This window comes from Linepithema humile, chromosome 8 (assembly GCF_040581485.1).
Source record: "Linepithema humile isolate Giens D197 chromosome 8, Lhum_UNIL_v1.0, whole genome shotgun sequence".
In the NCBI taxonomy this organism is placed as follows: Eukaryota; Metazoa; Arthropoda; class Insecta; order Hymenoptera; family Formicidae; genus Linepithema; species Linepithema humile.
In genome coordinates, this window is record NC_090135.1 from 5,265,169 (window position 1) to 5,292,044 (window position 26,876).

General features: G+C 37.5%; 3 protein-coding genes across 8 annotated transcripts; 2 read left to right on the top strand and 1 right to left on the bottom strand.

The window, feature by feature from the left end:
• Positions 1-9: 9 nt before the first annotated feature.
• On the top strand, positions 10-13,634 carry Spt6 (transcription elongation factor Spt6). Of its 2 annotated transcripts, XM_067360553.1 has the most exons (12): positions 10-273; positions 383-464; positions 2,780-2,976; positions 3,069-3,185; positions 3,498-3,515; positions 3,605-3,768; positions 3,894-4,146; positions 4,459-7,487; positions 7,888-8,404; positions 8,498-8,735; positions 11,800-12,244; positions 12,409-13,634. In XM_067360553.1, the coding sequence occupies exons 1-12, from the start codon at positions 235-237 to the stop codon at positions 12,614-12,616; spliced, it is 5,307 nt and encodes a 1,768-aa protein (XP_067216654.1). In that variant the 5' UTR covers positions 10-234; the 3' UTR covers positions 12,617-13,634. The 2 variants fall into 2 exon arrangements, with proteins under 2 accessions (XP_067216654.1, XP_012233466.2); XM_012378043.2 differs by lacking the exon at positions 3,498-3,515 and having other exon boundaries at positions 11-273.
• On the bottom strand, positions 12,105-18,373 carry LOC105678564 (uncharacterized). Of its 4 annotated transcripts, XM_067360555.1 has the most exons (9): positions 18,112-18,373; positions 17,309-17,985; positions 17,102-17,214; positions 15,311-17,028; positions 15,112-15,225; positions 14,659-14,799; positions 14,440-14,570; positions 14,224-14,356; positions 12,105-12,309 (listed from the first exon to the last, which is right to left on the bottom strand). In XM_067360555.1, the coding sequence occupies exons 1-9, from the start codon at positions 18,133-18,135 to the stop codon at positions 12,307-12,309; spliced, it is 3,054 nt and encodes a 1,017-aa protein (XP_067216656.1). In that variant the 5' UTR covers positions 18,136-18,373; the 3' UTR covers positions 12,105-12,306. The 4 variants fall into 4 exon arrangements, with proteins under 4 accessions (XP_067216656.1, XP_067216655.1, XP_067216657.1 ...); XM_067360554.1 differs by lacking the exon at positions 12,105-12,309 and having other exon boundaries at positions 13,456-14,356; positions 18,112-18,372; XM_067360556.1 differs by lacking the exon at positions 12,105-12,309 and having other exon boundaries at positions 13,456-14,356; positions 17,309-17,973; positions 18,188-18,371.
• Positions 18,374-25,346: 6,973 nt separating this feature from the next.
• Positions 25,347-26,577, top strand: LOC105668122 (ribosomal RNA processing protein 36 homolog). Of its 2 annotated transcripts, XM_067360657.1 has the most exons (4): positions 25,347-25,477; positions 25,564-25,649; positions 25,756-26,266; positions 26,332-26,577. In XM_067360657.1, exons 2-4 carry the CDS (start codon positions 25,605-25,607, stop codon positions 26,481-26,483), a joined length of 708 nt encoding a protein of 235 aa, XP_067216758.1. In that variant the 5' UTR covers positions 25,347-25,477; positions 25,564-25,604; the 3' UTR covers positions 26,484-26,577. The 2 variants fall into 2 exon arrangements, with proteins under 2 accessions (XP_067216758.1, XP_012215727.1); XM_012360304.2 differs by having other exon boundaries at positions 25,386-25,649.
• The last annotated feature ends 299 nt before the right edge of the window (positions 26,578-26,876 follow it).

A 26,876-nucleotide genomic window follows, 5' to 3' on the forward strand; every position in this document is an offset into this window, starting at 1 on the left:
GATTTCAATCGCAGCGAGAAGGAGATCTATGTGCTATTATTTAGTTTCTGTGGTGCCTTCCACAGTACGATCTCCCACTTCCTACTATTTTTTACTATTTTATTGCTATTTTACGGAGGGATACGGAAGAAGTAGTGTTGAAGTGTCTTACTTTGGAGTTAACTGAACTTGTAAAACGGATCCGAGACGAAGTGACGCATACAAAGTCTCGGACGAGGTTTGTTATTTGGAAACATGGCAGAGTATCTGGATTCGGAGGCAGATGTGAGCGAGGCAAGTATTCACAATTGCTTTTTCCCTTCAAGAATTTTATGTGATGCAACGGCGATGCACTTGGATAATTTATATACGAATTCTGAATACATGTGCGAATACGTTGTAGGGTGAGGAGGAGTTGGATCAAAATGAAAAAAGAAAGCTCAAAAAATTCAAGGCGATGGAGGAGAGCGACGACGAGGAAGACGGTAGGAAAAAACGCGGCTTAAAGCCGCACTGCACTTTCTGCATGTGTTTATTTCTCAGAAAGTACTGTAATTATTCATTAATGGCACTATGATTGCTCTTGCATGTAATGTACAATTATTTTGTGTAAATAGTGTAGGAATCTCTCATTAATTTTTGTTTAAATTAATTATGAAAAGAGAAAAAGCAATGGGATAAAGGCAACAATTTTTTTAAAGATTCAGATAGATTTCTAAATAGAGTTCAGATTCTAAATAACTTTTACTAAAATATGTAAAATATACTTCAAGAATATTGAAGAACTCCTATATTTAGGATTTACTTACATGTAGGATCGCATATGTTGCAAGTTAGGAATTTTAGAGTAGATCTTTTTGGAATAACTATGCATGTGCATGTATATTTTTTCTATTGGTTTCTCTCTACTTCCTCATTGTATGCTGATTTAGAAAAAAAACCATTGAGTCAATAGCTCTTGGAAAATGCAACTGATCAAGGATGACTGTTTCCAATGTCGATAATTTTAATCAATGGTTCAAAATTCTCAAAGGAGAAAAAAGTTTAACATTGTTTTTCCTTTTTAGGACAATATTTCATTTTTTATTAGCAATTTTGTCAATAAGTTTGGTTGAAGTTAATCAATATTGGAAACAATCAGTTCTAGAAGCCAATAATAGACAATTGTTACTCAGCAATTGCATAACAATTGTGTTCTATGAATAAAATCATTAATTTCTGCATTTATTATTGAAGTATTTTGATTTCTATATTTTATTTCTTTTTGTTTTATTTATCGTTTAAGTAATTTAAGTATAATTCTAAATATCTTACGTACAGCATCGGTGCTAGACTGTTTTATATCCTAGGCAAAAAGATAACTTACATTCCCTTCTAAAAAAAAAATTGTTAATTTTGACCTTGACTTTGGTGGTTACTGCGTTCTCGGAGCGTTGGCCTAATGTTAGCATCAGCCTTGCTTACGTATGCAATCTTTTGGAAGCTCACTTTGACTACGTGAACTCCAGTTCCAGATGGCCGTAAGAAGTGAGATCCTTCGGAGCCATATTATATCTACTCTACTCTGACCACGTGGAAATGAAAGATATCTTTGGCAATTTTTTTTAATAAATAGACTGAATTAAAATTTTTTTTGTATTATAGGTTGAAAATGTATATTTTAATGTTACAAAATGTGCAAAATAAAAAACATAAATGGTATTTATATCTAATATGGCTGCTTTAAAAATCTATATATTTTAAAACATAATATCAGTATATGCAAGGTTATGCAAATACTACTTGTCTAAAACAAAACAATTAAAAAAAGTTTCTTAAAAATGAATATTGTAACTATTGTCGTACATACGGAATTTTAAAAATTTGAAAAAATAAAAAATTACACATATTTAAAATAAAAATTTAGAGAAAAATTTTTATTATTTTTTTCTCAGGAATGAATTATTATAAAACAAATATCGACGATAGAGCATGCTATTAAAAATTCAGTTAAAATTTAAAGTTAATTAGACCAAAATTGACTGAGATATGTTGCACACCAATTCGACAAATTTTTAAGAAATACAGATTTTTGAAGCAGCCAAATTAGATATAAATATTTACTATTTACTTTTTTTATTTTATAACATTAAAATATATATTTTTAATATATAATAAAAGAAGAATTTTTAATTAAGTCTATGACAAAAAAGTTGCCAAAGATACCAGTCAGTTTCGCGTGGTCAAAGCTGCTATCTTAACAGTGATAAATTAAGAGAGAAAATTTTTCAGACTCAAACATGCATTCTGATAAACTTATGAATAGAGATTTAAAACATTATTTGTTCAGAAATCGAGTAGCGTTATTATTCTAGTTTTATTATGGTTTTTAGGCTGTTTTTTTATTGTAAGATATAGGAATTTGCTCTAAAAGTAGTTTTTTTATCGTATTCATCTTTGAAAGAGTAATTTATATTTTAGTGCTGTGTATTCTTGGCTTTTGAATCTCCCTGGAATTGATAATCTTTTATGGTTATTTTCTCCTTTGCTTATTTCATGCTTTCAGAAAAAGAATTTTTTCTTTTCATTTAACTTATCACTCTCTTGTTTTCTCTTATACATTATTTTTTTGCAATTTTTTTGATCTCTGAAATAATTTATCAAATATTCTGGTGCAAAAATTGACTATATATTCATTATTTTTATATATTTATTGAACTAATTGTACTACTTTATCTATTATTTTATATATATATATATATATATATATATATATATATACATACATGTTTTTTAAATTATATATTAATATACATTGTAGATGACGAGGATCAGATACGCGAGGAGTTAAAAGATTTGATAGATGACAATCCTATAGAGGAAAGCGAGGGTGAAGATAGCGATGGTTCTGATCATCATAAGAAGCGTAAGAAGAGTGACGATGAGGACTTTGATGATCGCTTGGAAGATGAAGATTACGATTTGATTGAAGAAAATTTAGGTGTTAAACTTGAAAGGGTACGCTCTAAATTTTCTATTGTTCCAATCTTCTGTTGTTATTCTATTCATTATAGGAATGTTTAATTTAAGGAATCTATTTCTTATTGTAGAAACGCTTCAAGCGTCTTCGAAGGATTCAGGATGAAGAGTCGGAGGAAGAGCAGGAGAAGGAAGTGGATGAAGAACGAGACGCTATTGCCAACGAATTGTTTGAAGGTTCTGGAGATGTGAGTACACGAAGATTGACAATATAAAAATACAATGCAGTTTTTTGTTGTTGAAGCATTTGAAAATCTTTGTAACACTTTGATTGCAATATTTGATTGTGCAATCTGCACTTGTATGCAGTTTTTCTCATCAGTTCGATGATGCTTCAAAACATTGCATATTCTATTGAAGTAATTATTTTACTTTTTTACGAATTTTCTTTATTTTATGTATGTCAATATATTTATAAATACAAACTCATAACTGTATATCACTTATATATCATGTATGTATCACGTTTGCCTTTATCAAAACATGCGTACTTATGTTAGGAAAGAGACATCATCACGGTATGTGCAATGTAGTCTTTGTGTAACGACTGTATTTATTTATGCAAAACTGAAACATATTTACATTTAGTTCTTTATGCTGTTTTTAGGAAGATGAAAGGCGAAGCGAACGAAGCCACAGACCTGAGGCTGAAACTTTTGAGGAAGGCAGTGACGAAGGCGAATATACTGACGCGGATGATTTTATCGTCGATGACGATGGCAGACCTATCGCGGAGAAAAGGAAAAAGAAGAAGCCGATATTTTCCGATGCGTATGTTGTGACATTTAATATCTCTTAAATATTCTGTAATACACTCTGCTACGTGCTAAATTTTCTATTATTATAAGATAAGATCTAGATTTATAGAGATAAAAAAATATCTTTTTCCGTTTTAGAGCGTTGCAAGAAGCGCAGGATATTTTCGGCGTTGATTTCGATTACGACGAATTCGGCAAATATGGGGCGGAGGATTACGAAGAGGAAGAGGAGGAAGAGGAGGAGGATGAATACATGGATGAAGACGTCGACACTGAGCGTCCGCGGCGACCTAAGAAGCAGCTGAAGAAAAAGACAACGAGGAAGAGTATCTTCGAGATTTACGAACCTAGCGAATTGAAACGCGGCCACTTCACCGACATGGACAACGAGGTACGATGCAATGATAACAATAAGATTAATAAGATAAACAATAAGATTATTGGCCGATTGGCTATAATTATCATTGATATCGTATTGAACGAAACGATTTTTACGCTGTATTTATATACTTGAATTTAGCAAAAAAAAGAAAAAAGTTTTTTCACTCAATGATTTCGAAGAGTGCATAAAAAAACATATAAGAATTGAAATACATAAAAGTTGAACAATATGACAAAAAAAATGTAGTGAACGTTACTGATAGTTGACTATATTGTTTACGAAATGATTACTTATGCTTTTCTATTTGACTTCTCATTGCAGATACGTAACACAGATATACCGGAAAGAATGCAATTGCGGTCCGTGCCGGTTACGTCGGTTCCCGAGGGCTCGGACGAACTGGATCTTGAGGCGGAGTGGATCTACAAGCAGGCGTTCTGCAAGCCCACGATCTCCATTCAGGACGCCCATTTGAACGCCGAGGCGAAAGAACGGGCGCGAAAAGGACCGCAAACGATCGGCAAGATTAAGAAGGCCTTGGACTTCATGCGTAATCAACATTTTGAGATTCCTTTTATATCCTTCTACAGGAAGGAATACGTGCTGCCCGAGCTAAACATTAACGACTTGTGGAAGGTGTACAAATTTGACGCGAAGTGGTGCCAGCTGCGCCAGCGGAAGGAGAGTCTGCTCAAGCTGTTCGAGAAGATGCGCAACTATCAGTTGGACGAGATCATGAAGAATGCGGACGCGCCACTGTCGGACAATGTGCGCGTGATCAAGGACGATGATATCGAGCGACTGAAGAATGTGCAGACGAGCGAGGAGCTGAACGACGTTTATCATCACTTCATGCTGTACTACAGTCACGAGATCCCGGCGATGCAGGAGACCGTGCGGCAGAAGGAGAAGGAGGCGCGACGCAGGGAGAGACTCGAGCGGCGTAAGCAGCAGATCGCCGAGGCCGAGGAGAACGGGGAGGATCCGCCGGAGGAGGACGAGGCGCAGGAGGAGGACGAAGTCGACGACACGCTGAAGCAGGCGGTGAGAAGCGGCTCGTACTCGCTCTGCCGGAAGGCCGGCCTGGACGGCTTGGCGAAGAAGTTCGGCCTGACGCCCGAGCACTACGCCGAGAACCTGCGCGACAATTATCAGCGTCACGAAGTGGATCAGGAGCCGACCGAGCCGACCACGATCGCGAACGAGTACTGCAGCACGCAATTCAAGTCCGAGGAGGACGTGCTTAAGGCCACGCAGCTGATGGTGGCTATTCAATTGGCGCGCGAGCCCCTCGTCCGCAAATGCGTGCGCGAAATGTACATGGAGCGCGCGAAGGTCTCGGTGAAACCGACGAAAAAGGGCACGAAGGAGATCGATGAGAATCATCCGATTTACACGATGAAGTATCTGAAGGACAAGCCGGTGCGCGATCTTGTAGGCGTGCAGTTCCTGAATCTGATGACCGCCGAGGAGGACAAGCTCATCGCCATCACCTTCAGCGACAGTATTGAGGGCAACACCAGCAGCAACTACGTCGACGAGATGAAGCAGCTTTACTGCCGGGACGAGTTCAGCAAGCTCGTGCAGGACTGGAACGCGCTGCGCGTCGGCAGCGTCGAGATCGCGCTCAACCGCATGGTGATACCGCACTTGAAGAAGGAGCTGCGCATCAATCTGATCGCCGAGGCGAAGGAGTGCGTGATGCGCGCCTGCTGCCGCAAGATGTACAATTGGATCAAGGTCGCGCCTTACAGCTGCGAGTTTCCCGAGGAAGAGGACGAGGAGTGGGACACCGGCAAAGGGCTGCGCGTCATGGGTCTGGCTTACGTGCCCGACTACTCTCAGGCGGCCTTCACCTGCCTCGTCGCGGCCGACGGCGAGTGCACGGATTATCTGCGCCTGCCGCACCTGATGAAGCGCAAGAACAGCTATCGCGAGGACGAGAAGCTGATGAAGGAGGCCGATCTGCTGGCGCTGAGAAACTTCATAGCCACGAAGAAGCCGCACGTTGTCGTGGTGGCCGGCGAATCTCGAGAGGCGATGATGATCGCCGCCGACATCAAGGAGTGCGTCGATCACCTGACGAAGGAGGAGCAATTCCCTGCCATTCAAGTGGAGATCTGCGACAATGAACTCGCCAAGATCTACTCCAACAGTAATAAGGGCGTGTCGGAGTTCCGGGACTATCCGGAGCTGCTGCGCCAGGCTATCTCGCTGGCGAGGAGAATGCAGGATCCGCTGGTGGAGTTCTCGCAGTTGTGCACGGCGGACGAGGAGATTCTCTGCCTCAGATACCACAGTCTGCAGGATCAGCTGCCCAAGGAGGAGTTGCTGGAGAATTTGTACCTGGAGTTCGTCAATCGCGTGAACGAAGTCGGCGTGGACGTGAACAAAGCGGTTCAACAGGCGTATTGCGGCAATCTCGTTCAGTTCGTATGCGGTCTCGGCCCGCGCAAGGGTCAAGCACTGATCAAGATGTTGAAGCAGACGAATCAGCGGCTGGAGAATCGCACGCAGCTTGTCACCGCTTGCCATATGGGGCCGAAAGTGTTCATCAATTGTGCCGGTTTTATCAAGATCGATACGAACAGTCTGGGCGACAGTACCGAGGCGTACGTTGAAGTGCTGGACGGTTCGCGCGTGCATCCCGAGACTTACGAGTGGGCGAGAAAAATGGCGGTCGACGCGTTGGAGTACGACGACGAGGACGCCAATCCTGCTGGCGCACTGGAGGAGATACTCGAGTCGCCGGAACGTCTGAAGGATCTCGATCTCGATGCGTTCGCGGAGGAGCTCGAACGGCAGGGTTTCGGCAACAAGTGCGTCACTTTGTACGACATCAGGGCTGAGCTGAACAGCCGGTACAAGGATCTGCGCGTGCCGTATCAGTCGCCCAGCGCGGAGAAGCTGTTTGACGTTCTGACGAAGGAGACACCCGAAACGTTTTACATCGGCAAGCTGGTATTGGCCACTGTGGTCGGCATCGGTCACCGGAAGCCGCAGGGCGAGCAGCTCGATCAGGCGAATCCGGTGCGAAACGAGGAGACCGGCCTGTGGCAATGTCCGTTCTGCTTGAAAAACGACTTTCCCGAGCTGTCGGAGGTGTGGAATCACTTCGACGCTGGTTCCTGCCCGGGTAAAGCCACCGGTGTTAGACTGCGATTGGATAACGGTATATCCGGTTATATTCACATTAAGAATTTGTCCGATCGACACGTCGCCAATCCCAGCGAGAGAGTCGGCATGGGCCAGATCATTCATTGCCGCATTATCAAAATCGAGGTGGATCGGTTTAGCGTTGAGTGCACTAGCAAGAGCAGCGACCTCGCCGACAAGAATCATGAATGGAGGTGAGAGAGTTATATAGATAAATAGTGACTTTAGAAAAATAATGAATTAACACTAATCTAAAATATTTCTTTACACAACAGATTGTTTACTTAATTTGCCTTGCTAGAACTCCAACTTGATTTACAATTGTTTACCTTTCTTATCTTTTTTTTTCTATTTCTAATTCTCGCTTAGTTCTTTGTCTCCCTCCTCAATTTTTTTGTTCTCTTTGCATATCCTGCATCTTCTTCCTCTTTCTTCACTGCCACATTTTAGTCTTGCAAGCGTCTTGTTCCAGTAATTCTGTGACTATAATCCTACATCTTTTATTGTATTTTGATTCTTTTGAATCTTGTTAGACATTTTCTATCCGCACGTATCCGACTTGATTTGTTATAAATCATAATTATATATTTGCAGGCCGCAACGAGATCCATTTTACGATACCGAGACCGAGCAGAAAGACATAAAGACGGAGGAAGACGCGAAGAAGGCGAAGCAGCGGCAAATCTACGTTAAGCGCGTGATCGTCCATCCATCGTTCCATAACATCAGCTTCGCCGAGACCGTTAAGCTGATGCAAACGATGAAACAGGGTGAAGCAATAGTGAGACCGAGCAGCAAAGGCGCCGATCACTTGACAGTCACGTGGAAGGTTACCGATGACATCCTGCAGCACATCGATATCCGCGAGGAGGGCAAGGAGAACGCCTTTTCCTTAGGACAGAGTCTGTGGATCGGTAACGAGGAGTTCGAAGATTTGGACGAAATCATTGCTCGACATGTCAATCCTATGGCCGCTTACGCTTCCGAATTATTGGACTTTAAGTATTACAAGCCCTCTGTAGAGGGAATCAAGGACAAAGCTGAGGAGATATTGAAGGAGCAGAAGAAGGAAAACCCTGGTGGAATCCCCTATATAGTATCGGCGGCTAAGGTAACAAATGCAAGACGATTTTTAAACAATTTGTGTAGCGATTGTTCGAAAATCTTCGTTCTAACTTGATCTTATTTTTGTTTTGCTTCACAGAACTATCCCGGGAAGTTTCTGCTCTCATATTTGCCTCGCACTCGCTGCCGCCATGAATATGTCACGGTGACGTCGGAGGGCTTCAGATTCCGGGGACAGATGTTCAGCAGAGTGAGCGACTTGTTACGTTGGTTTAAGGAACATTTCAGAGATCCAGTTCCGGGACAATCTACTCCCAGCACGCCGCGCGGCGCGATGACTTCCAGGACACCTTATACGACACCGGGCGCAGTCAGTGGTAAGTCTATTGTAATGTAAAATAATTAGTATTCATTATCAGGATCTGTAATTTTTTTTTTTTTTTTTTTTTTTTTTTTTTTTTTGTGGGGCCAAAAGGGCCCCCCAGGGGTGTGGAAATCTTCGAAAGACACCCCTCGGCAAGTACAGGCAAAGTCAGAGACAATGCTTGCCGAGGGGTAGTGTTGGATTCATCTTCCCAAACTTTCTAGTTCGGGAAGATGCCTACCAACTAAAACCACACCCCTGTTGCACGCTCCACGCACAGCCATAGTTGGAGGTAGCGAGGGATTACTCAGTCAGCATTATTTATAATGACAGACTGATCAGTGGTGAGAGGTTGCTCTTCTCCAGATATATACTTATATCTTACATATGAGGGTAAACGGACCCTCCCCCTTCCGTGTAAAGCGTCAGGGGGGTCCGCCTTACCCTTGGCCCACTCTCAGGACGCAGTCCCACTTCAGTCCCTCACAAGCCCAAAGAGCCCTAGCTCCCGGAAGGGCCTCATACCTACAGGAAATGGATCCTCACCGTTTGGCGGCAACGGGGATTCACCTCCTACACCTAACCTTCTGGATTCCCAGAAATCCAAGGTCACATGAGATGACCTTCAATCTCGCGTCCACTCCTGTAAGGAAGAGGATGGAGTGGATAAATAATTTCTCTCACCTCCTCTCCACCGCCGCCTCGAGGAGAAGTGGTGTGAGATGAGACTACCTAAGAGGAATCTGAATCCGATTTCGACGATCGGTCAGCTTCCCGCGTCTTCTTCCTGGTCGGTGAAGGGCTGGTAGAGTCCTCACTGGCGCTCTTATATGTGACAGTATCCACCGTCATGGCGGATGTACGAGAGGGGGAGTTGGCTTTCCTCTTACCTTCAAGGTCATCTAGTCTCCCGCGAAGACCCACAATCGACTCCCTGAACTCCCTCATCATCTCCGCAAGAGCCGGATCTGCTAAGGACGGGGGAGGACCGCGAGATGACCCTTGGGATTGGTCCGACCTGCCTGCGACCGCCCTGGGAGGTAATATTCTTCTCCGTTTCGGAGATCGCGCCATCACATCTTCGTCCTCCGTATCTACCTCCTGGATTGGCGTTGGAGTCCTCGACTCCTCGGCTGGTAACGAGCCAGGTACCGGTGATAGCGCTCTGACGCATTTCAGCGCGTAGTCCAATTTCTGGACCTTAGTCCGTAGTATTTTTACCTCAGCTTTGAGACCACTGTTTTCCGCCTCAAGTGAGGCAATCTTTTCCTTTAAAGGAACCATGTCAGGGTCCTCTGCCGCGGTAACTCGCTTCACCAGCTCCCGCGTCCCTATCTTGACAAGATGAACGTTAGCCTTGATGAGGCCACTAAAGGACCCCTTAATATTTTTGGCCTTTTTGCGTTCCACCTCTAATTTGTCTAGCCACTCAACAAGCATATCGCTGAGTTCATAAGGGCTAGCTTTACTCATCTGCAGCTTCTCATGATCGATCTTCTTCCGCTGATCGGCTGTGAAGCTAGGCGGGACATATCTCCTACGATGTGGTTCTTCGTCTGAGTCCGAGTCCGAGTCCCGGCTTCCGCGACTAGAACGCCGCGACCCCCTCGCCCCGCTCGGGGGGTTTCCTTCCTCCAACATCGTTCTGGCGGCACCAAACGTTTTAGGGCGCTTAAAAGGGCCCATATCATCCAGCCTGGATCTACCTCTAGATCTCTTCAGGGAGGTCTTATCTAGTTCGCTGAGAGCCCCAGCATCCCCCTCAACAGAATCCTCCGAGAGCGTATCCGGGTCTTCAGCCAACCGCGAGTCCTCTCTACCCTCTATTAGGATAGATAAAGCCCTTGCTCCTTCAGGCGACGAGTGCGCCCCACCCCTAATTCCTTCAGGGGTGTGATCCTCCGGAACGGTCTGACTTACCTTGGTAGTAAGCTTGCCGTCCACCCAAAGTATCCCAACTTTGTCCAGTGTCTCTTTGGCCATTTTCTCTTTGTCTTTGCCTTTTCCTTTCTTCCCGAGTATCTCCAGGGAGGCCAAGAAGACCCAACAGGCGTCCCTAAATAAGGCATCAAACTCCGGCTTCATACCCGCATAACAGCTCTCAGTGTAACACATTACCTGAGTTGCCGCCTTCAAGATCCCAGCTTGCGTCACACCCAACTGCAGTGAACTATCCCACCTTTTGTTAGCCAGCAGGAAGTTGATCGCATCCACTCTATCCTGCTTCCTTAGGACATCTCCGTAACCAAGACTGTCCCCAAGTAGGATCATCACAGAGCACACGTCTCCCGTGTACTCCACCACACACGGTCTATAGAGCTGTCGGCTATGCTTTCTCTGAGCATCAGCCCACAGTCTGCTAATCGCGCCGATCGTACGTTCCACCGCGGAGCTCGGTGGCAACTCCGTGGCCAGCCCGTGGCACGATGACGACGAGGCGGCAGCCGGGACGATACTGCCGCCACGCCGACCCCTGGGAGTCCGATCTCCCTGGGATGGTAATAGAAAATCCTTTTTTAACATAATTTCATACCGTTGGTTTGTTGACAGTGTGTCCTTCACCGGGTTGTATTTCGGAGTTTTCCTTCTCCTAGGCCGACTGCCCGCACAGGGCTAACGAGCTCAGCCTGCCCGTTGGTGTGCTCTTAGATCCCGTACCCTCGCCCCGGGCCCTCCCGAAGGTAGAACCTTCGGTACTGCCGCCGGGGGTCCTTGGGACGGGGAGCTCTGGCACCACGACAAGGTGGCACACCATGCCAGAGAACCCAACTTAACTTCTTACATGAAAAAAATCAGAATTTTTAGTATCACACAAAATATAGATATATTTTAATAATAAAAAAATATTAAACTCTTAAAAGTAAAATAACAGATTGATACATTTGAAAAACATGAAAAAATTGTATTCTATTTTAGCGCAGTGAACATGTTAGGATTATGCAAACGGAAACACACTCTGCGATAAGAGATGTCTCTGTATTTTCAATTTCTTACTTTACCCACTAAAAGCGCTATATCCGTCAAAACAAGTCTGGCTTTCGGACTTTTATCGATCGTTTCCGACGATTTTGTTTCAGGTATGAACCAAGAGGCCATCCAGCGAGTCGCGCAGAATCTTCCGCACCATATGCTGCACTCGCTGTCGCAGGTGGCGAATCAAACGCCGCATCACTATCCGCCGCACACTCCGGGAGCAGCCGGCGCGGCCAATTACGGCGGCGTGCACACGTATCCGAACACGCCGTACACGCCATCCGGCCAAACTCCGTTCATGACCCCGTATCAGACGCCGCATCACACGCCGCATCACGGCCAGCCCACACCTAGATACGGCCAGCAGACCCCCAGTCATCATCAGGGACCGTTTGTGCATCCGCCGCCGCCCTCGATGACCCCCAGTCATCACAGATCTACTCAGTCGCATAGACCTACGCCGCCCATGTCCACTCCTTCCGGCGATCCGACAGACTGGAAGAAGGCGGCCGAAGCGTGGGCACGACTGAAGAGCGGTCCCCGTGTCTCGTGAGTATCCTTGCCTTTCTCATTTTGCAATCCGATAGGATCGTCTCAATGAATTCCATCTCTCACTAATAAATTGAGTAAAGATTCTATGAAAAACTGTTGATTTGAGATGTTAATGCGAGTGTTGCCGACGAATTTATTTGAACGGTCGTATGTGCTTTCAGTGGATCAACGCCTAGGTACGATGAGTCAAGGAAAACTCCGCGTAATTACGACGAATCGATAGGCAGAACAACGCCCTCCGGAAGAAGCAGACCGTCCTCTACACGAACCCCATCGTACAAGTCTCCGCGCGGCACTCCGCACACGAATTCTAGTCCGCGGAGTATGTCCCTCAGCGGGGACGGTACTCCTTTGTACGACGAAAGCTAACGGAGTTACATGTGCATAGTCGATTATATTTATTAATTACGTGATATGTTGTGTGCGAGCAGCGAACGCGGGTTGACGAGCACCTGTTTCGGTGCTCGGTTATCGATGAAAGACAGGTGTCGTTGATTGCTCGCGTTCGAACGGATCGCTCAAGAGGGGAGAGCCCATTGATTGGCCGCCGTAAGCTGCGTCGTATCCGTACGATTTACAGCAATTCTAGTGCTATCACATCAGTGTGATCTATTTATTTTGTAGCGATTTCTTCCTACAGTGTACATAAAGTCTATGGGAAATCCGCTGAAGGCCTAGAAGCACGCCCGGCAATTTTCTTGACTCATTTTCACACACTTTGACGGCACCGATGGAAAGTATCGTAATTGCAAAAACCACAATTTTCTTTCAGAAGAATCATTTGTACGATCTTTTTCTTCTCAAATGCTCTTCGTTACAGTCGCACTATTGAATCGAGACGAAAAGGAACTACAATGAATTAGAGTTGCAATATTTTTTGAAACGTAATTGTAATCGAAGATGCTTGAGAATACAGTTACAATATTTTGCATCAATGCTATCGGCATATTAGATTGTAAAATACACACGGAGAACCGATTGCTCGAACTATTAATAATGTTAGCGGTACAGCCGCGGCTCTTAAGCGCGGCATTATGTATATTAAATAGTCTTTATATATAAAATTCCATATAGTATATCGTTTTAGGATATAGTCACATTTGTTTGAAATTACTTGAATAGCTTGCGTTTATTTAATCCTCATTTAAAAGAGCATCTTATCTTGTGTAAAAATGTGCAAAATCGCAAAAAAAAAAAAAAAACTACTATTTTGTAATCTGCCTCAGTTATTTACAACCTTTATTCGAATATATATGTACCAACAAATTATGTATGTACCAACAAATTATATATGTTTCTTAAATACTTAGAACAGATGGTATTTCGTACATACAATTTATACAGTTGTTAAACAGTAATATGAAACACGAAAGCAATATATCTCAAATCTGTTGTTTTTTTCTTTGGCAATCCTACCTTTTGTTCCTCGTCTTTCATAAATATTTACAACGAGTTCTGTCCACACAAGAATATCTCTCTTTTAAGGCCACTTTAATCGACCAGTAACTTTTCAAAATAGTCAATTTAAAAACTTATATATGTCGATCCTAACATAAATCTTTTATTTAGCATATGAATAGAAAGTGTATAAAAGTCGACAGTAAAAAAAAAAAATATTTATAGTACTAACATTATAATGTTATATATAATATTTACGTTATGGAAGAAATTTTCTCCTATTGCAATATTTAATTCTTTATGCAATCCTCTAACCGTTGATTAAATTTAAAACATTGGAAAATGTGGCCCTTGGAAAATAAAACTTTCATATTACACTGTAATGCCACTTTATAACTTGTGCGATCCCGAATTCGTTAAAAAAAGAATATTGAAATTTTTGCCTACGACAATATCTTATAAAATACGAACAAAATATTTTATATTAAAGAATAATTTATAAACGCAAAATAAAAAAAATTATTTTCTTAAAATTATCAAAAATGTCAACAATGTAAATATTAATATAATGTGAAAACCTTTGCATGATTATCGTCCAAAATCGATATTTGATCCTCTGACAAAAAGTCTTCTGAAACTGGAACATCCTTATAATAAGCACAGGTCACATTGTTGCTGGCCTTTTTCGTTAATGAACAGTAAGTCGTATAGCTAAATAAATAAAGCAAATCATAATATAAATACCATAGCATTGCTTAAATTAGAAAAAAACGCATTGAATAAATGGAAATTACTTATTGTTAGGTTTAGTTGTGCCTTCGTGTGAGGTTGTGTTTTGCAATGAGTAGAAAGATGTTCGTCTTTTCAGCTGATCTTTCAAGGAGTCCGCATCTGCATAAACTTTCGGCTGCGAGTTGCACAAACGCTGCATAAAAAGAAATTGAATGTATAGTTTTTCTTGATGTAACAAAAAGAGAATAATTTAATTTTTATTTGAATCAATTTTACGTTACCTTATGCAGAGACCTTGCTTTCTCTTCTTCGCTATCAGTGGATGAAGAGATCAATCTTCTTTGTGCCCTCCGTCGTTTGATCGCGGATTTTTTCGAGTTGCCCGACTTTTTCGTGGTGCTCGTAGCTTTGATGTTAGGTAACTTGTTGGAAGATGGAGTTTTTTCAGTAATGATTGTTTAAGTCAATAATTTGTACATTTTTCGTTAATATATCATATTTAATGAAGAAATATTGGCTCGTGTAATAAGTAATTTCGTATATTCCCCAATAAATGTTTTTAAACAACATGCTTTTACATAACATGAAAAAGTCGTAACGAAAACAATAGATGGAACTCGATTGCAACTTCGACAAGCGAATATTTAATTTAATTGCGTTTTAATTCAACTTATCAAGAAATTATTTATTACACAAGTCAATATTATTATATCTATAATATAAGTCAAACTTACTTGCTTTTTATTTGTATCAGAATCCTCATTCGATTCGGACAGTTTCTGCTTATTCACACTTTGCATCTTCGATGCACTTTTGGACTCAACTTCCTGTTTTGTTTCTTTAACATTCTAGAAAGTAGAAAATATTTGAGTTAACAGGCAACTGCTATAAAATCATTAATGAAATATTTTGTAATTACAGCGATCTACCTACCAATGCTTTGTTCGAGTCGTTTTTCAGTGAAGCAAATGACGATTCTTGCAAACTGCGTTGCTTGACGTCCTCCTTGATAATCACGTCTGAATCGTGCGATTGTGCGGATTTTAAATCCGTGCTCTTACTTATTTTCAAATTCAGATTCATCGGTGTCAAACTGGTTATGAAAGGTTTGGACCTCTTCATTGCAACCTCGCTTTCCGATCTGATGAATTCTTTACGCAGTCCTCGAGGAGATTTTTCGACAAAATTACTATTGCTCTCACTATCAATCATAATGTCTTTGTCCAAATAACGTGGCATTGTGCTTGGTTTCTGCGTGTTGGTGTCTGTAGTAATGATATCGATGTCAGAATCGACATCGGTAATGTAATCGACATCGGAAATAATTTGCGAATATGCCTGCGGTTGTGGAAACTTCGCAGTTCCGCGCGAATTTTGTTCCTTTATAAAGGCATTTAGATAAACTTTTCGTGCATCAAATTGTTGCGTGCGCATTGCAGGTTTGTTTCCTTCGTGTATATCTGCATTGTTCCTAGGTGCCTCTTGATTGGTGAAAAAAGTGGTTCCGTGCGGTCTTTGATGCACAACTGTTTTGTGGCGTCTTCCTGCATTCGTCGCTTCATCGTGCGTACTTGTGCAAGGTTCGGAAAGTAAAGTCTCTTTGGCACTCGCGATTAGAATTGTCCTTTGAACAGATTCAGACTCGACTCCTCTCGCATTGTGCTGCGAATTCGCCGCATATTTCTGAGAAATTATTTTCTTTTTCACTTGACGCTTGTGCATTCTTTCTCTGTGTCTTAAGACTCGTTCAATCTGTATTTTTGGTATGCCCGAGTAAATCTCACTCTCTGATTTGTCCAAATTTTTGTAATTGTTGCGCTCCGGCTTAGTACTTGGATTCGACTGATGAGCAGTGATAGAGTCATTTTTTACGCTTTCGTATCCCAGATCGCTAGAATGCATGTAGTTTTTCGGTTCCATCGTTCGGTTTTCAATCTTGTTAGTGTCTACACAATTGCTATCGAGCATGGCGGTCTGCTGTGGCGGAGTCTGTTCCGACTTGGAAGCATGTTGTCTTGCGAGAACCATCGGGCTGTAACTGCATTCTGGCGATTCATAAGACGCTATGTAATTCAAACAATCAAACATCTCGACAATCTTATCAATATATGCCTGAGAACAATTCTTATCTATCAAATTATTGATAATAATATTCAGTTTATCCTCCTGAATGTAGTCCTTCAATCTGGTCGTTTTCCTGGAAGAGTGCGATGTATTTACGTTCGGTTTAAAATTCTGTTCACTATCTTCGTTATATGCTAAGCTCGTTTGTGCAACAGGTGCTTCGTTTTCTGACTCGGGAATAAAAGACTTTATGAACAAAGTATTTTTCTTATAACTTTGAGAACTGTATTTCAAGCAATTATATTTTTCCTTCTTTTTTGGAAACTTATTACTTGAATATTCAGACTGGATACATTCAGCTAATCTGTAAGACTTTGTTCTGGAAGCAACTCCATCATTTTTCGCGCATGTGTAAGTCAGATCTGTCATTTCACTCTTCAAGTCGTCATCGCTATCGGTAATAGAAGTAGGCCAATGAAATGTTATCGGACATCCCTGGTTAACGTATGTTCTCCATAGCAGATAAACATTTTCCCAGTCATCGGGAAAGCCGTTGTAAAATTTTCCGCGTACATAATTTGGCAAATCTGCGTGAGAGTGACAAGTGATTAATGTGTCAAATGGATTAATATGTCGATAAAATGGATTTTACTCAATTACCATTTGTTTCGTCAAAAATATTCCCTTCAAGATAATATTTATATTTGAATTTCGATTCAATACATGTTGCGGTATATCTTCTTGATATAGGCTTGCTGTGTGAAATTTTTCCGCTATTGAAAAAAATAAAATATTAATCAATATAGTGAAAAAAATATTAAAAATTCAAAGAAGTTAATTAACGATGTCTACATTTTGTCTACTTACCATTCCAACGTTCCTTTAATTATTAATTCATATTGATTGTTCAACATAACTTTCCATTTTGAAAACACTCTTTGAACCTTTTGTATAACATTGGTGGAAATCCTTGATGAAATATAAGATTGTGGATAATCTTTGCTAATATTTGTATTAGCGGATACAGAGCTGGAGGCGCACTTCATGGAAAGAGTATTTGGTAGAGAAAATTGTGCATAACTGTCCTGCACAGTCGATGCTGCTTTTTTATCATTTGACGACATACGAATCCTGTCTTGTGTTTTTCCATGTGTATGATAAATTGTACTTCCTACCGGAGGTGGCATAAGAAGATGATCAAATTTATCTTTATTAACGTTGCACTGTTTGTCACTGGATGTAGCCATTATGTTTTCATTATTAGTGTTGTAATGCTTCTTCTTCAAGGGTATGTTTCTGAGAATATTACTGTAAGATAAAATCTCACTCTCGGATGAAAAAATATGTGATATTCTAGAATTCAAAGATGAATTTAAATAATTGATATCCAAAGTATCCTCTTTAATACTAGAAATGTTCGACCAGGTTGTTACAGAGGACATTAGCTTGTTATCTAGATTCTTGTTGTGCTTTTTCAACAGAGTTGATTTTAAACATAGCAGTTTCTTGAATTGTTCATCTGTCTCAAGCACCTGAAATGTAGTCTACAATAAAAATAAATTATGTGTAATTCATAGGCTTATACAATTGCGATAATTTTCAAATAACACAAATTATTGCATTTTTTATTATTTGAATCAAGATACACAGTCGTACCAAGTTAAAAATACCTCAGACTGAATACACTGGTTCATAGAGGTTATGATTTTTGTTTACAACAAGTACAATTTTGTTTGATAATTTTACCTTGAAACATTGTGAAAAATGAAAAAAAGTTGTAATCAGTTACAACAATGCAATGATATAAATATATAGTTGCAAGTTTTTAAAATTTCTTCACTTTTATCTCTCTCTCTTCGATACTTGTAACGTAAGTACGTTTCTAATCAAAAGCAGTTATTTCAAATAGTTCCAAATCTTAAGGTACGTACACAATGTCAAAAATAGATTTACATTTCTTAAGCCTTGTGTCCACGATGCAAGAACTCAATCCGAGATCTCGGTCCGAGTCCTCGAACAATAATATTTATACTTGGCTGAATATAGTTAGCGTTGTAATCGAGTTACGATTCTTTACGATGATTTTCTGATCTATGTTATATTGCCAAGTTGGTTTATAGATATCATCAAGTGATGCACTGCTTGATTTCGAATGTTTTATTTTATTTAGATGGTCCAGATATTGTGATCTTAAATTATTAATTTTTTTTTTGCAATTTCAGTTGTTAGTGGTTGTCCCGTTAATTCTTTGTACTGATTACAGATTATCTGTAAAGCTTGATCTCGTTTCATACGATTATGATAATCAACACTTTTTGTAACATATAAACAAGAATGTTGTTGATATAACATTAATAAAATTTTAACATTTTCCTTATTATCCATTTTTTATTATAAAAGAAGTTTTTTCTGAAAATCAATTTTATATATTATTATACTTTTCTTGAAAAATAATATGTATATATAGGTTATAATATATTTTTAATGTCTAATTTAATCTGCATTAAAACTAATAATAACTACTTATGTAAATCTTATTAATTATTAATCTTATTAATTTATTTTATTTAAGAATTATATTTCTCTTATTTTTTCAATTCTATAATTACTTACTAAAATATTATTTATATTGTTCACAGTATCTCGTATCACTATAAGTATCTTATATTTTGTCTTGACAGATAGTAAAAGAAACTAGTAAAATCTAACAACTCGCAATAACTCGTACCGAAAAATGGGACGCAACGCATTTTTTCGTTCGAGCTTCTTATTCGAGTTTTGCATCCAAATTCAGTGTGTACATGATCCGAGTTCTAGTAACTTTCCCTCGGTCCGAGATCTCAGACTGAGGGAAAGTTACTAGAACTCGGATCATGTACACACTGAATTTGGATGCAAAACTTGAATAAGAAGCTCAAACGAAAAAATGCGTTGCGTTCCATTTTTCGGTACGAGTTAGGGGCTGAGCACAATGAAAAGCACAGGCAATAGGAACAGGGAATAATATAGGAAAGAAAGAGAGAGAAATAGCTTTTTTCTCTTTCTCTTCTATGTTATTTCCTGTTCCTATTGCCTGTGCTTTTTATTGTGCTCAGCCCCTTATTGCGAATTATTAGATTTTACTAGTTTCTTTTACTATCTGTCAAGACAAAATATAAGATACTTATAGTGATACGAGATACTGTGATATAAATAATATTTTAGTAAGTAATAATAGAATTGAAAAAATAAGAGAAATATAATTCTTAAATAAAATAAATTAATAAGATTAATAATTAATAAGATTTACATAAGTAGTTATTATTAGTTTTAATGCAGATTAAATTAGACATTAAAAATATATTATAACCTATATATACATATGGATAATAAGGAAAATGTTAAAATTTTATTAATGTTATATCAACAACATCCTTGTTTATATGTTACAAGAAGTGTTGATTATCATAATCGTATGAAACAAGATCAAGCTTTACAGATAATCTGTAATCAGTACAAAGAATTAACAGGACAACCACTAACAACTGAAATTGCAAAAAAAAAATTAATAATTTAAGATCACAATATCTGGACCATCTAAATAAAATAAAACATTCGAAATCAAGCGGTGCATTACTTGATGATATCTATAAACCAACTTGGTGGTTGTCTTAGAACATATATACTGGAAGGGGCATAGCCTATCTAAATATACATAACAAAAGTGTCCCCTACATCTATCTATCCTTGTCTGTACGAAATCGGTCAATGCGCTTGCGCGAATAAATAACCGCTTAAGTTGAAAGTAGAAAGATTTAAAATAGGTAGAAAGCATTTGAAAATTTGATTATAACAATTTATTCTTTAAGTTATATTATAATATAATTGCAATATATTATAAATTATATATAATAATATGTAGTAATATGTAATAATAGTCTTGCAAAATAAAATAAAAATAATGATGCACATAACCAAAAACAAATACTGTAATGAACAATAATTATATACAGGATGTACAGGATGAACTAAAATAAAATAACAAACTTTGAAGAGCGAGACCAAACATGAAAAAAAATTTGACATCAACATATGTCCGTCAAACCCACTGTTACTGATATCAAATATATATTATTAATAAAAAATAAAAAAGTAATATTTATTATTATGTAATATTCTCGCTCCTCTAAAGTTTGTTATTGTATTTTAATTATATCTTGTATATATAGTAACTAGTACAATAAAAATTATTATAATAAATAATAAAAAAAATATTTAAAAATTTCATTGAAGTTTAAATAGTATTAGTTTTGTATACTTTTTTTATGATTATTTCTTTAGACTTGATTATATTGGAAGGCTTGTCATAGATAAGCTTGTCTAGTCAGTGTTGCTAGACGAGACGCTTTTTTTCACGAACGCACTTGAGAATCGGCCTCAACGGTGTACTAATTGAGGAAAAAAAAGGGCACTTGTAGACCCTTCTATTAAAAAATTATTAGAAAATTTTGTTTATCGTTAAAAAATGATAAAAAGTAATAAAATAATAATAAATTAAACGCATGTAAATATTATGTTTATTTTTATAATAATAAAATAATAAAATTTAATGTATATATAATAATGTAAATATAATGTATATAAAATTAAATGTATAGTTGGCTTTCCAACTATATTTGTAATAAATATTTCATATTTTTGTAAAAGTTTTTTAAATAATTCAAAAATACTATTTGCAGAGCAATCTGCAGCATTTAATTCTAATAATTCTAATAGTTGTGTTTTAACTTTTTTTTTAACGGAGAAAAAAATTGAACAAGAACGCATAAAATTTTAGTATCTCCAATATCCGTGCTTTCATCTATTAAAATTGAAAATTTTTGATTCTGTAAAATGTTAACAATTTTCTTAATTTCCCGCTTTGCAAGAACTTCTTTAATAATATTGGTGCACTTTGATCGAGCCAGTGAAAGATCTTGCACGATTGAAGAATCTATACAAATGTCTTTTAACAAAGGAACTAAGTGATCTGCGGTATAAAGAGCAACATTATGTTCAGAATAAAAAGCTGCTAATTTAATTTTGGCTCGTTTAACGTTTTCAATATGAGAATTTTTGGAACGTTGGCTTTGGCTTTGACTTATTTGAGAATTACTGTCACAATTTTTAATATGTTTAGCCCTTTGTGAATGCCGTATTAAATCTGATTTACAGCATCTAATGGTAATATTGCACAAGTTACAAATTGCCTTATTTTCCGTAGGATGAGGAGCCAGCCATCCTTTAAATAAATCGTCAGTTAATCAAGAATTTTGAAAATTTTTAATATGCGTCTTTTTAATGGCTTCTTTTGAACTATCCATATTTCGCGTAACAAAAAATACATATAAATATATATATGATATAAATATTATTATTTTTTACATGTACTCACCTAAACCTTCTCTTGTAGCCTGTCAAACGTTTAACTTCTCGCGCCAGCACCCAACACTATAGCCGTATACACCGCAGTGTTGCTAGACGGGACGCTTTTTCTCGCGCATGCGCAGCGCTGCAGCTATGAATCCAGCGGTGTATACGGCTTATAGTGTTGGGTGCTGGCGCGAAAAGTTAGACGTTTGACAGGCTACAGGAGAAAGTTAGGTGAGTACATGTAAAAAATAATAATATTTATATCATATATATATTTATATGTATTTTTTGTTACGCGAAATATGGATAGTTCAAAAGGAGCCATTAAAAAGATGCATATTAAAAATTTTCAAAATTCTTGGTTAGCTGACGATTTATTTAAAGGATGGCTGGCTCCTCATCCTACGGAAAATAAGGCAATTTGTAACTTGTGCAATATTACTATTAGATGCTGTAAATCAGATTTAATACGACATTCACAAAGGGCTAAACATTAAAAATTGTGACAGTAATTCTCAAATAAGTCAAAGCCAAAGCCAACATTCCAAAAATTCTCATATTGAAAACGTTAAACGAGCCAAAATTAAATTAGCAGCTTTTTATTCTGAACATAACGTTGCTCTTTATACCGCAGATCACTTAGTTCTTTTGTTAAAAGACATTTGTATAGATTCTTCAATCGTGCAAGATCTTTCACTGGCTCGATCAAAGTGCACCAATATTATTAAAGAAGTTCTTGCAAAGCGGGAAAATAATTCTGCCAAATAAAATATTTTATTGTTATTAAAATGTTATTAACAATTATTTAAACATTCTTTCCTTTTTTAGCTTATTTTTTATTAATATTATTAATTATTTTATTATTATAAAAATAAACATAATATTTACATGCGTTTAATTTATTATTATTTTATTACTTTTTATCACTTTTTAACGATAAACAAAATTTTCTAATAATTTTTTAATAGAAGGGTCTACAAGTGCCCTTTTTTTTCCTCAATTAGTACACCGTTGAGGCCGATTCTCAAGTGCGTTCGTGAAAAAAAGCGTCCCGTCTAGCAACACTGTTATAGCGTTTTCGATTATACAGGATTTGAACGACCCAAGATTGGTTAATGACGTCATTGCAACCTCTCCACCAATGAAAGACTTGCATTTATAGTAAAATAGTGATTGATCAACCCTAGATCGTTCAAACCCCGTTTATTCGAAAACGCTATAAGTGTCTAGTTTGTCTAATAGCGTTTTCGATTATACAGGATTTGAACGACCCAGGGTTGGTTAATGACGTCATTGCAACCTCTCCACCAATGAAAGACTTGCATTTATAGTAAAATAGTGATTGATCAACCCTGGGTCGTTCAAATCCTGTATAATCAAAAACGCTATAAGGCACTAGATATGTAGGTATTCTTATCCGCCATTTTGGTTCCTACTAGATGAAGAATTATAACGTATATAGTATAGCTTAGTATAATATGGCGTACGCCATATTATACTAAGCTATACTATATACCAACATTATTTGTTTCTTTCATAGACTGATTTGCAGTTAACATTTTTTTATTACAATAAAATTTGCTCTATAAACTCAACAAATTCAATTAATTTAACTCAAGCAATACAAGACAGCGTACGCCATATTATACTAAGCTATACTATGGGTGTTTACGATAATTCAAGTTCGAGTTAGTTTCACTAGGACCGAAAAATGAGATAGACATAACCATCTAGAATCTTTATGATTTATGACAACTCAACGCTATCTTGTATTGCTTGAGTTAAATTAATTGAATTTGTTGAGTTTATAGAGCAAATTTTATTGTAATAAAAAAATGTTAACTGCAAATCAGTCTATGAAAGAAACAAATAATGTTGGTATATATGTTGGTATACCTCTTTAATAGATATAATTATATATATATGTATATAATTATATTTATTAAACTCAACAAATTCAATGAATTTAACTCAAGCAATACAAGACAGCGTCGAGTTGTCATGAATCATAAAGGTTCTAGATGGTTATGTATATCTCATTGTCGGTCCTAGTGAAACTAACTCGAACTTGAATTATCGTAAACACCCTATATACGCTATAATTCTCCATCTAGTAGGAACCAAAATGGCGGATAAGAATACCTACATATCTAGTGCCTTAGTTTGTCATCACACACATCAACATAATCGACGCATGCGTATTGCAATAAAATGTACAGACAAGGACAGATAGATGTTGAGGACAACGGCAAGTCAGCTATGCCCCTTCCAGATATGAGTTTTCTATACATAGATCAGAAAATCATCGTAAAGAATTGTAACTTGATTACAACGCTAACTATATTCAGCCAAGTATAAATATTATTGTTCGAGGACTCGGACCGAGATCTCGGATTGAGTTCTAGCATCGTGGACACAAGGCTTAACATTATTAAGATAAGAAGTTTGCGCGATATGTGGCATGATCAGTTCGTAAATCAACGCTTTAATTTTATTTAGCATTATTCAGATTCATTGAAAAATACACATTTATAATGAAATAATATTGTGAGTAATAAGAAAAGCTTTGTTCCATAGGCCGGTATTCATAGTCCGTTTTTATATTTAAGATTGTCTTAAGCACGGACTTATATTCGCTCTCTTCGTCACACATAGATTGTGTCTGACGAAGAGAGCGAATATAAGTTCGTGCTTAAGAGGATGCTGGAGTGCCTGACGAACTCCGACGCGAAAGCGCTATCATTTCGATGGAACTAAAAATGAGAGTGATATTATCGGCATAAGTCATAATCTAAGTATGAATGTATTGTGTATGCGTATGTGTGGTGCGTGTATATATTCGCATATTATTGTATAGCGCCTCTCTGATATTATCCTGGAACTAATCTTCTGTTATTTTTTCATCTGTTATACCGATATTGGACGCACACGTATGTAAAAATAGTCGGACAAGAATATTTTTTACATTAGACTTTTCAGCCCAATTTTAATGGTTCCATAACATTCTATTCTGCAGTCCGCAATTCGCGCTGCTCTTATTCGGTGTATTAAAATTGTTAAACTTTTATAAAAAGCTAAAATTGATAGCTCTAAAAGACATGTTATCCTAAGAGTATGTCAATAAAAATTAATGTTATAAATAACTTTATTTTTCCGAATTTTTTCGACCAACGCGAATTCCCTTTTTATGTGCTCTTTAATCTTGCAAAAGGATTTTTAATTCTATGTAGGCAGAAAAAAGCTGTATTTGTTAGAAAAAAGTCAGGAAAAATACAGCATTCATGTGGTAAAACAGAACTCCAGCATCCTCTTAAGACGATCTTGAATATAAGAACGGACTATGGGCGGTATTCATAGTCCGTTCTTATATTCAAAAACGTCTTAAGCACGGACTTATATTCGCTCTCTTTGTCACACATAGATTGTGTCTGACAAAGAGAGCGAATATAAGTTTGTACTTAAAACGATCTTGAATATAAGAACGGACTATGAATACCGCCCATAGTCCTTTTTTATTCCGATACGAGTCTCTACCGTCACTCCTGTAGGCAGTGTCATCTATACGACGATGAGAGAATTATAGTGTGTATCGTTTTATTAATGTAGATATTTCGTTAGGTTAGGTTAGAGATTAAAAGATTTAGAGTAAGTTATACGAATTTGATGGAAGCTGGAGTCTCGAATCGACAAAGTAGAAGTTAAGACGAAAAAAGAACTCTATTTTGTTTCAGTAATTGAAGAATTTGTATTTCGTGAAACTGTATTTTAAAACATGAGTGACGAAGAGAAATTTTTACTTGTAGAAAATAAAGATCATGTAAGTTTTTTTTCTAATTCTATTTTTTATTTGGATTTATCTTGTTATACTATTATACATAGAAACATATGTATTTTGTAAACTATGTAATTTTTGTCTATTTTAGAAACAAATACAAGAGCAGTTGGAACATACGAGTTTTAAGGAATTGATGAAGTTAAAAGAAAAATTGGGGACCAAGATATATAATGAGACGGCATTTGGAAGAAGAAGCAAGAGAAGAGTAGAATTTAAGCGAGAAAATAAAAATAGGCCACGTGAGATGTCCGCTAAGAAGCCAGTTTCTAGGTTTAATCCGGCGGTTGTGGTTAAAAAATTTGTATCACGAGATCCTAGATTTGATAGTTTATGCGGTACATATGATGAAAAGGCTTTCAGGCACTCTTATGCTTTTCTTAATGAATATCGAGCAAATGATCTCCAAACTTTGCAAAAAGAATTAAAAGAAACAACTGATCCAAAAAGTATAAAAAAGATAAAATATCTCATACAAAGACTTGAAAATCAATTAAGAGAAGGAAAGAAACAGATGGAAAAAGAAGAAAAAAAGCAGCAAGAAAAGAAGGAATTGCTGGAATCTATTAAACAAGGAGAGAAACCAGTCTTTAAGAAAAAATGTAAGTTAATAAAATCATTAAAATTTAATACAATTCTGATTATTATTTTACTTTATTTTTTACAGCTGAAAAGAAAATCTTAAATTTAGTCTCACAATATGAAGAATTAAAGAACACAGGGAAATTAAAGAAACATATTCAGAGACTGCGGAAGAAGAATAAACACAAGGACAGAGCAAAGTTAAGAGACAGAGAAGAATTAGATGAAATAGAATAAGATATATTTGCATAAATGATTAAGTTTAATGTTATTAAGAAATATATCTGTAATTCATCTCTCATCATTTATAATAAATAAATAATTGTTTGTATATACTGTTTCATTGTAAACATTATTTTATACTAATTTTAGTGTAAAGATTAATTAGTTTTGGTTGGAATTACAGTTGATATTAAATGAAAAATTAGTAGCTCTTAATGTTTTCATATCAATATACTATAATGTAATAATGTTTTCTGAAAGTTTTATTGTATTTTTATTTTCAGTTTATTTGATATGAAAAATTAGTAGCTCTTAATGTTTTCATATCAATATACTATAATGTAATAATGTTTTCTGAAAGTTTTATTGTATTTTTATTTTCAGTTTATTTGATTATTTTATTAACAG

Coding starts and splice junctions, on each gene's coding strand:
- Spt6 (XM_067360553.1), top strand. CDS start 235: ATGGCAGAGTATCTGGATTCGGAGGCAGATGTGAGCGAG. Junction 3,769..3,893: donor AAGCCGATATTTTCCGATGC/GTATGTTGTGAC, acceptor TTTCCGTTTTAG/AGCGTTGCAAGAAGCGCAGG. Junction 4,147..4,458: donor TCACCGACATGGACAACGAG/GTACGATGCAAT, acceptor TTCTCATTGCAG/ATACGTAACACAGATATACC.
- LOC105668122 (XM_067360657.1), top strand. CDS start 25,605: ATGAGTGACGAAGAGAAATTTTTACTTGTAGAAAATAAAGATCAT. Junction 25,650..25,755: donor TTGTAGAAAATAAAGATCAT/GTAAGTTTTTTT, acceptor TGTCTATTTTAG/AAACAAATACAAGAGCAGTT. Junction 26,267..26,331: donor ACCAGTCTTTAAGAAAAAAT/GTAAGTTAATAA, acceptor TATTTTTTACAG/CTGAAAAGAAAATCTTAAAT.
- LOC105678564 (XM_067360554.1), bottom strand. CDS start 18,135: ATGAACCAGTGTATTCAGTCTGAG. Junction 17,215..17,308: donor ATTAAAGGAACGTTGGAATG/GTAAGTAGACAA, acceptor TTTTTTCAATAG/CGGAAAAATTTCACACAGCA. Junction 17,029..17,101: donor TATTTTTGACGAAACAAATG/GTAATTGAGTAA, acceptor ACTCTCACGCAG/ATTTGCCAAATTATGTACGC.